We start from the raw sequence: 15,990 nt of genomic DNA, 5'->3' as shown, positions 1-15,990 counted from the left end.
GAAGTTATTTTGGGAGCTTGGCTATACATTTTCTCTTCATCCCTTCATATGAGTAGGCATTGGTTCACCGCTGGTGATTATTTCATGGCTCTCCCAGTCTGTGACCTGTCCAGGACTGTTCCTTCCCAGCTCATAGACAGAAAAAACTACTTTGTTTGTTGTCCTTCCTTTGGCTAAATATTTTACAGGCAATGGCTTTTTTGACAGAATCTTTCTGTAAGTTTTAGATGGTGGGAGATGTTAATTAGGCAGTGCTTTTTTTGAGGGTCTGGTACCATGGCACGCTTAGGCTTATGGCATGCAGAGAATGGATCCAGGACCCTCCCCTGGAGAGAGGCTTTTGGGAGCCATCATTGACTCGGCTGAGGAACTGGGAGAACAGAAAGACTAGTACAGAAGCCCATGGTGGGGATGCACAGTCTACATTCTCTCTGTACTATAATGCAGATTTTATCTACTAGTCACTCTACTTCCTAGAGGCCATTAAAAAAAAGGATAAAAGGACAATTAAGGATTTTTTTTTTGAAATATGGTTAAAGTTATAGAAGACTTAAAAATGAGAATAAAAATATTTTATGTAAGACGGAAACCACCTTTATAATCCCAGAAGAAAGACTGAGTTCAAAAAGTGATAAAAGGGAGAAGAGAGAATAAAAAATAAATGAATCTAGCACCTAGATCTTGATTTCTGAGACCATTCTCCACTAAAAGGAACCAGGGTTCCTTGGAGGAATGACTGATTCTAGGACTGGTGCAGCAAATACACAAGTTGAGCCCAGAGCATCTTTTAGTGCCAGAAAGTAAGAAAATGCTTAAAAACAACCACAATAACAAAAACCCCAAACCAAACAAGAACACAATAATTCAGAGTATGGCCGAGGGACACAGAAGCCAATACAAAGAGCTCCCAATGGCCAAAGCTGGAACAACTTGAGCAAAAAAATAAAGTAATATTTGATTATGATTCAGAGTATAAAATAAATATCCATGTGGTCATACTAATATAAATGAAAGGTTGAATGAATAAATGCAAGAGAGGAGACAAATGTCCCATGCAGAATAATTACAAATAATTTATGTAGCCACTCAGCCTGGAGCATAAATCCTCACACCTTGATTGTGGGCTGTGCATAATGAACTTCTTCCAAAGAGTGCAGTATGGAAAGGGGGAAAGAGTAACTCAGTGGGGAGTTCAGCAGACACTACCTCACACCCTATGATCAAGGTCCATTTGTAGTAAATAAAATGAAAAGTTTATTATAAAAGTAAACGAAATTTTAAAACAAAGCTCAGAGCTTACTTAGAAGAGATTTAAAATATAGAGAGACATTGAGAAATAAAATTAGTATAAAACAAAATCCAATACTAAGAAAAACTGTAAAGTGTAAGATAACCAACATTAAATTTACAGTAGAGGGGAAAGGGCTAGAAGTTGTTGATTATGAAGGTCCTACAGGAAGTTCCTAAGGAGAAGCTAGCTTCTCAGGGAAATAAGCTGCAGCATGGGCTTCTCGCTTTGTCACAGAGAAACTGGGGCCGAGAGCCTGCTATTGCTTTCTGTATCCTTCTCTGAGCTTCATATTCTTAGCCCTTTTCTCATTTTTCTTCTTTGTCATCCTTACCTCCTACCGGCCCCGTCCTTTTCAGTGGGAGAACCTTCTTAGGTTCTAAAGCGCACACAGCTGACTCTAAAAATTTAGTGTTTGTGCAGTAAATCCTTAATGAGCCCTGGTTGTGTGACTGGCATTATGCCAGGTACTGTTGGGAAGACAAAAAGCAGCCTAATTTTGGAGACAGACTGATGAGTCTGCTAAGTAATTCTTTGCCATTATTATTATTTTTTTAAATTCCAAACAGCCAATAAAAGTAATGAATTGAGGATGTTTTCATATTTTTAGGTGCAAATATTCTGCGGGATTCAACAGGCAACGTCAAACTAGGAGATTTTGGGGCCAGCAAACGGCTTCAAACCATCTGTCTTTCAGGGACAGGGATGAAGTCTGTCACAGGCACACCATACTGGATGAGCCCCGAAGTAATTAGTGGAGAAGGCTATGGCAGAAAAGCAGACATCTGGTAGGTTTTGATGCTAGGTTTGCCTAAAAACACCTTACATAATTCCACCCAAAGTGGAAATTACTGAGCCAGATTTAAATGATCTTTTGTACTTTTGAAATAGGATGTCAGGATTACAAGGATTACTTTTATTTTTAATTTTGCCTCTTTGTAGCTTAATGATTGCTAAATAAATGGAGTTCTTGAACCTGTCTTCCTTTCTTTAGGAAGGATTTCATCTGAAGCAAATTTCAGCATTAGAAAACTATCTTTGTTTTATTTCCCTGAAGAACTTTAAGAGTTATTAATCTTTGTTAGTATCATGTAATTCAGTTAATCTTTAATTGCTTAATAACTTTAAGTTAGAACATAAAATGGCCCACTTCCCACCCAGAAATGTGTTTAATAGATATTCATTTTAGGCACCTAAAGGCAAACGGGATTTCTAGTGTTTGTGTTCTTTGTAAGATAAAGACAAAAGATTATATTTAATGTCAAGTTAGAGAATTATATATAAAGCAAAAATTATAAGATGAATAATGTTCTTTGCCTAACCATTTGAGTTAGTCCTTAAATTGTGGTTTATTTTCATTAATTTTTATGTTTAAATTATAGCTTTATATAATTACAACCTTTTAATGAAACTTTAAACTTAAAATCAGGTTGTATTTAAATGTAAATGGACTTCAGTTCTGTTTCTCATGTTGTAGTTAAGTGGCTTTCCTTCATGATGATACTATTTTTGTAATTTTTTTCCCCCTAGGAGTGTGGGCTGTACTGTGGTGGAAATGCTAACTGAAAAGCCTCCTTGGGCGGAATTTGAAGCTATGGCTGCCATCTTTAAAATCGCCACTCAGCCAACAAACCCAAAGCTGCCACCTCATGTCTCAGACTATACTCGAGATTTCCTCAAACGGATCTTTATAGAGGCCAAACTGAGACCTTCAGCTGATGAACTGTTAAGGCACATGTTTGTGCATTATCACTAGCAGCCAGTAACCTCTCCTGTGCCTCTACCCAGCTCCCATCAATTCATTCACCTTCTCTCTGACTGCACTTTTCTTTTTTATAAAAAAGAGAGATGGGGAGAAAAAAAGACAAGAGGGAAAGTATTTCTCTTGATTCTTGGTTAAATTGTTTAATAATAATAGTAACCTAAATTTTTTATATTTAATCTTTTTTTTCCCTTACAAGAACTTGAAACTCCTTTTTTTTTTTTTTTAATTTTTTATAATGTACTGATGTGGTTCAGAGAGATAAAGCACTTTAGTACATAGTTGCTCTTTTTAGTACAAACAAATCATTTAGAATACCTAAGGATTGTAGAGTCTTTCCCCATGTCACTGACAGATTGGTGGTGATGGGGAGACACGGAAAACAAGAAGAAGAAAATGATGTATGATTTGTAGTTTTTAGTGATTAGTATTTAAAATAGGTCCTCATTTGTGAGGTTGAGCCCTAAACTTGAGTTTAGGGTAGGTACTCAACTTAAAGAATATAGGTTCCTTCTTAGATCTGTATTCTTTAGATCTAACCTCTGTCTACCAAGCTTTTTGCTCAGTAGGAATCTTGATAGAAAATACGAATCTCTAAGAGGTATGTTTATTTGTTAATCCTAACCAGTATAATAAGCAAATACACTATAATAGATCCATGTTACTGGAATCTGTAAACCTTGAGGGATAGCTTTCTGCTTAAAAAAAAAAAAAAAAAATACTATTTTAGAGTAAAGCAGATATGGGAAGTCAGTGAGCAAATCCAAATTAAAAGGCAAAAAGAGATTGCTCTAATTCAGTGTGTGGGCAGAAGAATCCACATTTGCCAGTTAATAGAAATAATGAAAAGAAGAACTAAAGGTTGTTTAGTATATTTTAAACTATGGTCTTTATTGGAGGGAGGAAGTTCCAAAATTAAGGGAAAAGAGAAATAATCAAAATCATGTATACTATATCTTCCTGTTTCTAACTCCTGATTCCCCATAGATATTCTTTGGGAACTAAGAATTTAACTTGGGTTATCCACATGTTAAAGCTAGTGTCATGAGATAAAAATCCTTGTTCTTGGGATCACAGAATACTAAAGCACCTCAAAAAATAGCTACTGTGTAAAATAGTGGTTCTCCAGTGTTGGGTGGGGATAATTTTGCTTTGCATTTGGCAATGCCTGGAGATAGTTTTTCATGTCACAACTAGAAGGATGCTAGTGGCATTGGGTAGTCTTGAGGCCAGGGATGCTGCCAAAAAAACTACACTATACAAATACAGCATCCTCCTCTGCCAACAAAGAATTATCCTGACCAAAATGTTGAAAGTTCCGAAGTTGAGAACCTGATGCAAAGACCAGCCTCATTTATAAACTGAAAATAGCCATTTACAGAGTAGATTCCTTGCAAAAAGTAAATTTCAGAGAGAAAGTGATGCAATGCAGAATAAGGGTTTTACAGGAGCAGATACCACTACTTCAAGTCAAGGGTGAACGATCTCAACAAACATCAAATAACAATCCTTTCCTTACCAGTTGTATATTACACCCAAATCAATAACTTCTATTGTAGAAACAAAATGAATTTAAACATGGAGCCTATTAAACCCAGCCATCTGTATATATTCTTTCCTCAAAAGTCAGTTCATAATTGTGGGAAAAGAAAAGCATATCAAAACAAATTATTAACTACTTTATAGGAAGGTTTAAAACTGCCAGGTATTTCTAGTATAACATATCCACCAAGAGCAAGGACATCCAGTGGAAAGAGGCAGCTGGGAAACTCCCACTATCTCTGACTTCTGCTACTGAAAAATATGAATAATAGCAGTAATTTAGCTACTTGCAGTTTGTTTCAGCATATTAAAGCAAGTGCTAAGTACTTTATTTTTAAAGGTTAGGAAATATTAGTCTTTCTGGAGGCCCTAAATGTGAAGCCTTTCATGGGATTCATAAGGGACTCTGGTATTTTATTTTCTGCTAAAAGGTATGCTCTTCTAGGAACTCTTTTAAAATACTTTGTTTCTGAAGTTAGGTAGATCTTGGTTTCCTGTATCAAGGTCCTATCTGGCATTTTCTCTAGGAATATTTGAAATTCCACTAGCTAGTCTGAGAAAAAGTCAAAGCACAAATATGGTTGTCAAAGCTTCTCCCATACCTTTATGATCAAAGGAAGCAGCTTGCAAGGAAGAATATTAATTAGTGGCCCCCTCCCCCTTGAAAATCAACTGCCAAATCTTGTGCTATAAATATAGTCCCCAAGGATGTGGATCTATTATAATTTCTTTGTCTTTTATGAGTGAAGGCATCTCTTCTGCTTGAGTAAGATCATGGTATCTGGACCAGTGGGCTTTTCCTTCATTCCTTTGTCTTGTGTGGTTTTGATTTCCTTTTAGCTCATTTTTGGTCTGCCAGGGTAACCAGCAGTGCAGAATATGAGACAAATGCTTTTTAGAGAGAAATCTTGGGGGGCTGTGAAACCCAAAGCAAAATCATTTGCTTTTTCCAGTCTCTTTTTTCTTCTCTAAATGCTATGGAAGATAAAATCACCTGAAAAGAAACTATTACTTTAACACTGCTGCAGGAGACCTTTGTTTTATAAGAAAAATATGGGAAAGTATTGTTCTTTATGTAAAGACTTAAAAGTAGACTAATAGTTTACAGAATTATTATATAAAATGTGATGTGAATTTATTTCAAAAAAGTTGTAAAGGTACCAAAAATGACAATAAAAGTTAATATATATAAGAACTACTAGAAGAAAAAAGCTTGAAGTGGGATGAGGTATGAAAGACCAAAAGTAAATTTAAAAAAAATCTTTGAAAGGAAACCCCGCTATTAGGGGCAGTTAAATATGACACTCCAATTTTTTTCTTTCTAATGGTATGGATCAACAAATGAAATTTGAACTTTTAAAAATGACTCTAAATGTATTTTGTTTTTTAAATGCACAACTGATTCTTCTATACTGTAATGTTTCTTTGCTGAGGCTGGAAAATGGCCAGACTGCTGACTTTGTGCCTTTAAAATGCATTCTGCTTTGATAGTGGCAGACTTTTTGGTGCTGGAGAAGATTCACTAGCAGTCTTATATGTGCTTTTCAGGAAATAGCTTTCTACTTAGGCCTTGAGAGATTCAGAATGGCATGACTTAGGCTTGGACCAAATATAAGATCTTTTACATTGCAAACAAACTATTGAATAAAAGGGTTGAAAAATATCATAAAGACTAATGGAAATTTTGATGGTTGGTAATTCTTTAAAATGTATTTAAAAGTATACAGACTTTGAAATTTTCAGTATGACTATCTTGAAAATTTTTCCATTTTTCTCTTTTACAAAACATGTTTCTAACTTGAAAATGGTTAAAGACGATTGCCTTAGAAAGTTCTCAAAGGCAGTCAGCCTTACATAATTTATATAAGAGATTGAAATGTTAATGCACAGGCTGAAATGTAAAAGAAAAGTTAAAACTTATTTCAGAGTAAATTGAATTGGCTTTCAGTTTGAGAGAGCCTTTATTTTATTCCCAATAGAAAGTACATTAAAAAGATGGAATTATTTTTTTTTACAAGAGCTCTCTGCTACTTTAGTTCTTACATATGTCAGGTCTGGTCTGTAGTACTTCTGAGATGGAGTGGCTATAAGATATGTGAAATCACTAAGAAAATCAAATCTGGATAAGTTTATAGGGATGACCAGGCTTGGGTGCAAAAGCCAGGGTGTTTGTCAGATGCAAACTCTGAGCCACAGCAGAGCTCTGTGCCAGTGGTTTCATTTGAGGTCTAGAGACCAATAGCTTGATACAGAATCACCTGGTGTCAGTCAAATAGAGGAATCTATCAATTTCTTTTAAAGAGGGTGAATCTTTTTCACTTGCTTATTCAATAATTGTGGCTTATTATGTCAGGTACTAGATTAACTTATCCCTAAGTAGGTCACAGTCTAGGAGGAACCTGGGCAAACAGATAGACTTATTTTATGGCATGCCCTAACTCTGAAAGTTCAGTGATGTTTTAAAATGTTACTGTTTTTTATGAAATGAGGGGAAAGCAATTTGGGCAATCATTGGCTGTTATAAACTAAAATCCTATTAACAGGGATTAAAAGTATCCCCAAATTGGAGGGACCCCATAGGTCAGGCGGCCTCTGTCTCAGGACTCCCTCTTATATAAAAGTCCAGCCCCTACTCAATTCTAGTGGTGAGGGGCATATATCCCATAACATAGTGAGGGTTTTTTCCTGCTTTTTCTTTTAAAGGGAAAACAATTTTTTAAATCTAAATTGTTAAAATGCCCAAAACATTTGATAGAAGTTGAATTCTGTCAACAGTGTTACATGTGCTAGGATCAGGACAGTTTCTTGAGACCTTATTGTTATATTAAGTTTGGCTTTTTTACAAATATAATGCTCATATTTATTTGAATTTTAAGATTAAGTTAATGAAAAGCAATTTAATTGTTCATTTTTGGTAGTGCCTTTTTCTCTTTATGCCTTAATTTTATTTTATATCAATAATAATTCAAGTTACCCACCGCAATGAAGGTTTTTCCAAAATCAGTAGGCTTCAAGAGTTCATTTGGCCTTAGGACTGTATATTGGCCCATAAACCTTTCTTAATGCCTGCTTCCTCCTCCTACCCTTTTCTACCTCTTTTTATTTTACATATATGTGTGTGTGTGTGTGTGTGTGTGTATATATATGTCCATATTTTACATATATATATGTTCAAAGAGAAACATTAGCATTAGTCTGTGATAGACACACTGCGGTCTCCACTAGACATGAATGCCTACAATAAGGATAGAAAGAGGTATTCTAATTCTAAAGAGACATAGCAAATTGTTTTCCAGTTTGGTAACTTGACTTTCAATCACATTGGCACTGTCCAAATTCTTTGTATATCATGGTTCAGTTATGATTTTCATAGCAGAGCTAGAATGGTTAATTTTGCCCTAAAGAGGAAATTTAAATGGTTTACAAATGTTAAGGCAATGAGACTTAGGGCAATGTGCAAGGAATCCAGGGATAGCAGTTCTTATCCTTACTTTTTAACTAGCATTTTGACTAAAGCTCTAGCTTACTTTTCTGTGAAGAGAGAGAGAAAGTGTGTGTGTGTGTGTGTGTGTGTGTTTGGGGGTTGGGGCAAGGGTGGGAAAGAAGGAAAGGTATGAATGTTCAATTAGATTAGTCTCTGTTCTTAGAAAAACAACTGAAATGTGTATGACCTACTAATGATGGGTAAGTGTAATCGTCTTCAGGTAGGAACGCCAGCACATTTTCCACAAGTAGCTAGTACAAGTGATTGTTTAATAAAGGTATTTATTGTAAATTGCCAAGCTCTTGGTTGGTAAAAGTAGATTAAAATTGAATTTGTATGTGTGTATAATAGCTTATATATAATTCTGAAATAGAAAATAATTGATTTTGCATAGTTCTTCATGAGCTCTTTGGAATAGAAATTCTTCCAGACTTTATGAAAACAGGCTTCCTTAGCTTACCAAGTGTTCGAAAGGAAATTGTCTTATACCTCTTTTTGGTTGGCTAGGGAAGGCGTGCTGTGAAGCCACTGTTCCTACTTCATAGTTGTCTTTAGCTTTGCTTTGACTTCTGCCACAGCCTGGACAGGATGCCATAATAGGTAGGGGAAGTACCAGGGCCAGCCATCTCTCCATACTCACCTTTCAGAGCTGTAGATGGTGATGAGCTTTCAGGGGAGTCTAGAGAATCTTCTTGGTGATAGTGAGAGCAGACATGGTTCAGTTTCAGAAAGTTGACGGAGGAGTCATAGTTAAAGAGAATAAATTTTTATTTGTTGCCTATATACAGTCTCATATGTAACTCTTCCATATTTTTCATAAGTATGCATTTTAACTGATTGTAATATGATATTTTTGTTAATAACAGCAAAGGCATTGAGTCAGTGAGTACTGTTATTCCCTATGCCTGATGACTCCTTGTTTGTATTTACAATCTGTATTATCGGAATCACTTTAAACCAAAGCTTTTATATTCCCTGCACACATAGCCAAAATGATTATCACTGTTACTTCTGCCCACCTGTAAGCTAATGGTATAAACATGTTAAAGCAGATCCTTGTAGAATTTGTATCTCAATCTATCCTTCAAGTAAAAAGACAGGTGCTCAGTGTTTGCATTTAGACATACAGAACTTACTTCAACTATTACAGAACTACATAAACATTACAAATTTGAGCTTGTACATGTGCCAATCTTACTGTCATTTGACCATAGATGCATATACATATACGTTGACATATGATGCCTCAGGTTGGTGGCATACTTTCTTCCTAGTGTCTTAACATTTATGAACTTGTGTTTGACTTGAGGGGCATTTTAGGAAAGCTGTGAAGAAAAGTAGGTTATGGGCTGATGTCTGCTTTGTGCCATAGACATTTTGGAACGTAAGGAAGAGCCTGCTCTCCAGTATACATGCAGAATTTGTCCCCAGATAAGGATTTCTGAGTCCCTTCATGCCAGTTGAGAACAGTAAAGTTTATGAATATACTGAAAAGCACTTTTGTGTTCATTTATTTATATATTTTTAGAATTAAAAAAAACCATGTAACTAGTGGTAATTTTAGCATAAGCATTACTTGGAGGGGAGAGATAAGTAACAGAGTCACATCTTAAGCTCTATTAGATTCTTAGGCTCCAAAATGGATTTGACATATTCTCATTTTTCCAAAGACTTTTTCCACTTGGAATAAGAAGAAAGGACTAGTGGAAACATCTGAGTTGGAAAGGCTTATGGGCAAAGGAAAGTGGGCCAAACCCTTGCAATATACCCTGTTCAAGTGCAAGTACAGTGTCTACGGATTAAGAATACTTTAAAAACAAACAATTGTTTGTAATACAATCTTAATTAGTAAGTAAAAAGTTTACATTTTTTCTATTGCTATTGGTTTTAAAATTTGCTACCCTGCATTCTGAAATATTATAAGAGTTAATACCAAAAATACTTTTAATGTCTGACATCTCTTACATTTCACATGGTTCTTTTTATTCAAATATCATTGTAAATAAAAGTAAACTTGGATAAATTTGAGAATAGACTTCTAATTGTTGCAAACTATGATTATCAATTTGTAAATTTACCCTTTGACCTAATGTACATTTTTTAATGTAGTCATTAAATTGTCTATATTTAATCTATTAGTTTCTCTCTGTAAACGTTTTTAATCTCAGTTGAATGCTGGGCAGTTTATAATTATGTACAAAGGTGTTTTTTTCCTATCAAAGTTGACTTTTGCACATTTTTGGAAATGTTTAATTTGTACACTGATTTACTACTCTGACCAATAATTGTTGATGGATGTATGAGTATCATGAATGCGTGCATTGAACTACTGTCTGTGTCTTTGTTTTAACTTCTTTCAAGATGTAGCCATCAGTAACTGCACTGCTATTACTGACTTAAATGGACCTTCTTGCTTTTACAAAGTATACTTATCTATGGTTCTATCTTTGTTGAAGAACTCAGGAGTTCAACATCACTTTCTGATTTTATATGTATTCTAAAATCCATGACTAAGTTGAAAGTATGCCTGTAACTCTGCGTATCAGGGGGTGTGTGTGGAGATGTCTTTGTCTGTCTGTAGGCACATGTATATATCCCAGTAATTTCTTACTTTCATTTCATTTCTACATTTTTATGAACTTGTTTTATAAGGGTACTGTTTAGTTAGAATAATTAAATATATATAAAAGCTTTCTGAGAGATTATTTACTATATGAATATATTTTCAGCTGGCTGATCAAAAATATTTTTTTAATTTTGTTTTTAACCATTTAAAATGCGTTTGTATTTCCAGAATTGGATGCAAATTTACTTAGATATCAACTAAAATACTCTTGCAAGGAAGGGCATTGAATTCTCTTTTGAGAATTCTGTGAAATGCAAATTAAGAGGAAAAATAGGCAGTAGCAAAAACACACTGTCCATTAAAATGGCCTTTGAATTCTCAAAGCTATGAAAAAATGTGAGAAACTAAATTGTCTTGAAGAGATGTCAAGATTTTTTATATCTCCAATTGCTGTTGGCCTGTCCTGTTGTTTTTGAATATTTCCTATATTCTACCCTAAAGATTTCAACTTTTAGTTTTTCTCTTACTGGGCAAAGTCAGACCACATTTATAAAACAGTACATTGACATATTGTGACATATCCTCTGTAATTGACTATAAATTGGTTTAGAAATGTTTGAACATACATTGTTGTGTCTTTAGACTGTACTGTGTATTTTAAGTAACTGGCAGAAAAAGAATTGGAAATTTAATTTCCAATCTGACAATGTTATTGTACTTAAGGAAAACCTTGTTTTTAATATGCGGTACCACGTAAAAATTATTTGTATTAGGAATAAAGTCCACTGTTGAAGTTGAATGTCACTAAGCGTATTATGTTACAAGGAGCCGGTATGATTAGAAAAACCTACCAGAAGCCAGATACAGTGTGGTATGTGCCACATTTCATGCACATTTTGACTTTGTGTTGTTCATTCAAAATTGTGCTTGTAAAAATGTATAAAATTTCTGAGTTTTACAATTTTTTGTACTTATTTTTTCTTGCTGGTAAATAGCTTTTTTTTTAAATCTAATGTGAAAGAAACCATGTTTATATTTTGTTAGTGATCAATGACTTTGTTTATATGGAAATTTGTATATTGTTGGCTCACATCTTTGTTTAGATTTATCGTGCATGAAGGCCTGCAATAATTAGCACAATGAAAATTGCTTTTTCTTACATGTTCATTTTTTGAAAGATTGTGGTGCAAAGGCTTACTCTGAGTAACCTTCTGGACTTTGGAATGAATATAAATGAATGGCACTTTGAGTGTTAATAAAGCTGATATTTATTTCCACTGTGATTGATTTGTCCCGATCTGTTCTTGGACACACTGTGTTCTCAGTTTTCCCTCCTTTGCCTGAGTTGATCACTTTCTAGGAGACCAAGCACAGACTGACCTGGGAAACATTGCAACTAAATCCTCCCAGGATATGTCTGTAATCCTACCCAACATACTCTGGCATGTCTTTTTTTTTTTTTTTTTTTAAATTTATTTATTTGTCAGAGAGAGAAAGCATAGCAGGGGAAGCAGTAGGCAGAGGGAGAAGCAGACCCCCTGCTGAGCAAGGAGCCCGATGTGGGATTCGATCCCAGGACCCTGGGATCATGACCTGAGCCAAAGGCAGACGCTTAACCGACTGAGCCATCCAGGCGTCTCGCTCTGGCATGTCTTTTAACGGACACTTCAGTTATCCAAATCAGAAATTAACAGTGATTAAAAACAAAAACAAAGCCTACTATCAGAGTGTAAGGAATGGATGCTCCCACAGTATTAGAGATCGTTTAAATTAATACCTTCATATAGAGGGCAACTTAGTGACAAGTCAAAAGCCTCAGAATCTGGTATATCCTCTCAGCCAGCAATTCTCTAAGAATTAATCCTGTGGAAATGATTGCAGATGTGCTAAGGTTTATCTATAAAAGCTCAAAATTGAGGCTGTATATATCCCAACAATAAGGGCTGTTATAACAAAGTATTACAAAGTGGGTGGCTTATAACAAATTTATTGTCTCTGCTCTGGAGGCTAGAAGTCTGGCATCAAGGTGTCTGCAGGACCATGCTCCCACTGAAACCTGTAAGGGAATCCTTCCTTGCCTCTTCTAGCTTCTGGTGGCCCCAAAGCATTCCTTGGCTTATGGCAATGTAAGTAGTATCTTCATGTGGTGGTGTCCCTCTGTTTCCCTTTTTTATAAGGACACCAGTCATAATGGATAAGGGCCCACCCTAGTGCCCTTATTTTAACTTGCTTACCTCTGTAAAGACCCTATTTCCATCAAGGTCACATTCCGAGATACTGGAGATTAGGACCTCAAAATATCTTCTTGGGGTGAAACAAACCCATTACAGTCTCACCCTGTGGCTCCTAAGAATTTATATCCTTCCCACATGGAAAATACAGCCAATCACAACATCTCCCAGTCTTCATCATTCTAGCATCACCTCTAAGGCCAGTATTTCATCCACACACCACCAACTCAACTCTCATTTAAGTCATCCAAATCAGTTACGGGGAAGACCTGGGGTAAGAGTCATGCTGGAGCAAGATTCCTTTCCATCTGGGAACCTCTGAAACCAGACTAGTGATCTGCTTCCAGAACATGAACGTTTCCATTCCAGAAGGGACAGGGCAGGAGGAAAAGGGGGGCATGGGTCCCAAGCAAGTATGAAACCTAGCAGGGCAAGTTCCACTAGATTTTAAGACTTGAGAAGAATCTTCACAATCTCCATGCTGTGTTCTGAGGAGCCTGCTGGCGTGGTGACTTTGCCCCTCACAACCAAGGAATGACCCGAAGACTCAGCAGACTTGCATCCTGGGCCTGTCCCCTCTGGGGGGCCTCTGAGCTGCCCTCAAATCATTCTTCCCTCTTCTTGAAGGATAACAGGTCTACAGCCAAATAGTTCTATCAGTTCTTTTCCTGCCTACAGAATCACAAAAGTCTGACAGCCTGTTTTTCAACCCATTTCTATCCCCTTCCAAGCCATCAGCATTTCTGCTGAGATAGTTTACTGGGTCCATGGATCACAAGCCTAATGTCTTTAGCAAATGGTTGTCCAGCCACAGCCTTTGTGTTTTCTCCAGAGCATACTTTCTCATTATTTGCGATACCGATAGGCTGAGAATTTTACAAATCTTCAAATTCTAGTTCCTTTTTGCTTCACAATTCCTTCTTCAATTTATCTTTTTCCTCTCACATTTTACTATTAGCAGGCCACACCTTCAACCTTTGCTAAATATCCAACTTCATTGCTTATAAGTTCTACCTTCCACCCAAAAGAACACAATGCAGCCAAGTTCTCTGCAGCTTTGTAACAAGGATCACCTTTCCTGTAGTTTCCAATTCATCTTCCTCATTTCCCTCTGAACCTCACCAGAATCACATTTAACGTCTATATTTCTATCAATAGGCAATCTAGGCTTTTTCTATCCTGCATCTCAAAATTCCCCCATCCTTTACCCATTACCCAATTCTAAAGCCACTCCCACATTTTTATTTAAAAATATTTAAAATTGAAATATAGTTGACAGAAAATATATTAGTTTCAGGTGTACAACATAGTGATTCAACAATTCTATACATTATGAAATGCTCACCATGATAAGTGTAGTTACCATCTGTCAGCATACAGAGTTATTACAGTGTTACTGACTATATTCCCTGTTGACTTTTCATTCCTGGGCCTTATTTTTTTATAGCTGGAAATTTGTACCTCTTAATCCCCTTCAACTATGTTGTTGCCCGCCCACCCCCACCCACTCTGCTCTGTCAATCACTAGTTCTCTGTATTTATGGGTCTGTTTCTGTTTTTCTTGGTTCATTTGTTTTGTTTTTCAGATTCTGCATGTAAGTAAAATCATAAGGGGTTTGTCTTTTTCTGTCTTATTGTACTTAGCATAACACCCTCTAGGTCCCATATTTAGGTATTTGTTACAGCAGCACCTCACTTCCCTTTACCAAAATCTGTATTAGGGTTCTCCAGAGAGGCAAAACTTCTGTGTTGCAGAATTCCTTTTTCCTTGGGAAACCTGTTTTTCTCTTGGGGTCTTCACTGAATGGATGCAGCCCACCCACGTTATTGAAGATATTCTGCTTTACTTAAAGTCTACTGCTTGTAAATGTTAATTATATCTAAAAACTAACTTAATTAACAACATCTAAGCTGGTGTTTGACCAAACAACTGGACACCATAATCTAGCCAGGTTGACACACAAAATGAACCATCACAGGGATTGAGCAAATAAACTAGTATATCCATACAGTGGAACGCTTCACCATGTATTATTACTGACTAAAAGAAAGCAAGTTACATGAGATGTATAGTATGATCCCACTTTTTACTTAAAAATAGTTAGAAAAAGGGCACCTGGGTGGCTCAGTCGTTAAGCATCTGCCTTCGGCTCAGGTCATGATCCCAGGGTCCTGGGATCGAGCCCCGCATCGGGCTCCCTGCTCAGCGGGAAGACTGCTTCTCCCTCTCCCACTCCCCCTGCTTGTGTTCCCTCTCTGGCTGTGTCTCTTTGTCAAATAAATAAATAAAATCTTTTAAAAAAATAGAAAAAATATCAGGAGGATATATATGTCACTCAAGTGGTGGAGTTATGAGTGGTTATTATTTGTGCTTATATGTAATTTTTAAACTTCTGTGATAAATGTAGGTGTTCTTTCATATTACAAAATACCCCCCCAGCTTAATTGAGATATAATTAACATATAACATTATGTAAGTTTGAGAAATACGATCTGTTGACCTGATACATTTATATATTGCAATATGATTACCGCCAAAGCATTATCCATTATATCACATGGCTTCCATTTCTTTATTTTGGTGAGAACATTAAGATTTACCGTCTTAGCAACTTTCAAGCCTATAATACAGTATTATCAACCATAATCACTATCCTATAGATTAGCTCCCTAGAACTAATTTATTTTCTAACTGGAAATATTATTACTTGACCAGCAACTCCCTATTTCCTCCACCCCCTCGGCCCCTGGTAACCACCACTACTCTGTTTCTATGAGCCCAGATATTTTTTAGATTTCACTTATAAGTGACATCATACAGTATTTGTATTTCTCCATCTGACTTCCCTTAGCATAAGGCTCTCACAGTCCATCCATTTTGTCATAAATGTCAGGATTTTCCTCTTTCTCATGGCTATTTCATTGTATATATACATGCACCACATCTTCTTTATATATTCATACATTGACAAACACTTAGGTTGTTTTCATATCTTGGCTATAGTGAATAATCCTGCAGTAAACATGGGAGTGCAGATATTTCTTTGAGACCCTGTTTTCATTTCCTTAGAATAATACCCAGAAGTGAGATTGCTGGATCACATGGTAGTTCTATTT

General features: G+C 36.0%; 1 protein-coding gene across 5 annotated transcripts in view; it reads left to right on the top strand.

The window, feature by feature from the left end:
• MAP3K2 (mitogen-activated protein kinase kinase kinase 2) overlaps positions 1-11,925 on the top strand; it is a 102,346-nt gene extending 90,421 nt beyond the window's left edge. For all 5 annotated transcript variants that reach the window (XM_035008244.1, XM_035008243.1, XM_035008240.1 and 2 more), the window contains 2 exons: positions 1,899-2,076; positions 2,819-11,925. In XM_035008244.1, coding sequence (XP_034864135.1) covers positions 1,899-2,076; positions 2,819-3,044 — 404 coding nt within the window. In that variant the 3' untranslated portion in view covers positions 3,045-11,925. The remainder of the gene's footprint in view (positions 1-1,898; positions 2,077-2,818) is intronic.
• Positions 11,926-15,990: the final 4,065 nt, after the last annotated feature.

The sequence above is a fragment of the Mirounga leonina genome, unplaced genomic scaffold (genome assembly GCF_011800145.1).
Source record: "Mirounga leonina isolate KUSES-001 unplaced genomic scaffold, KU_Mleo_1.0 Mir_151, whole genome shotgun sequence".
NCBI lineage: Eukaryota > Metazoa > Chordata > Mammalia > Carnivora > Phocidae > Mirounga > Mirounga leonina.
The sequence above is the reverse complement of the archived record's forward strand: the minus strand, read 5'-3'. Positions and strand labels throughout refer to the sequence as shown.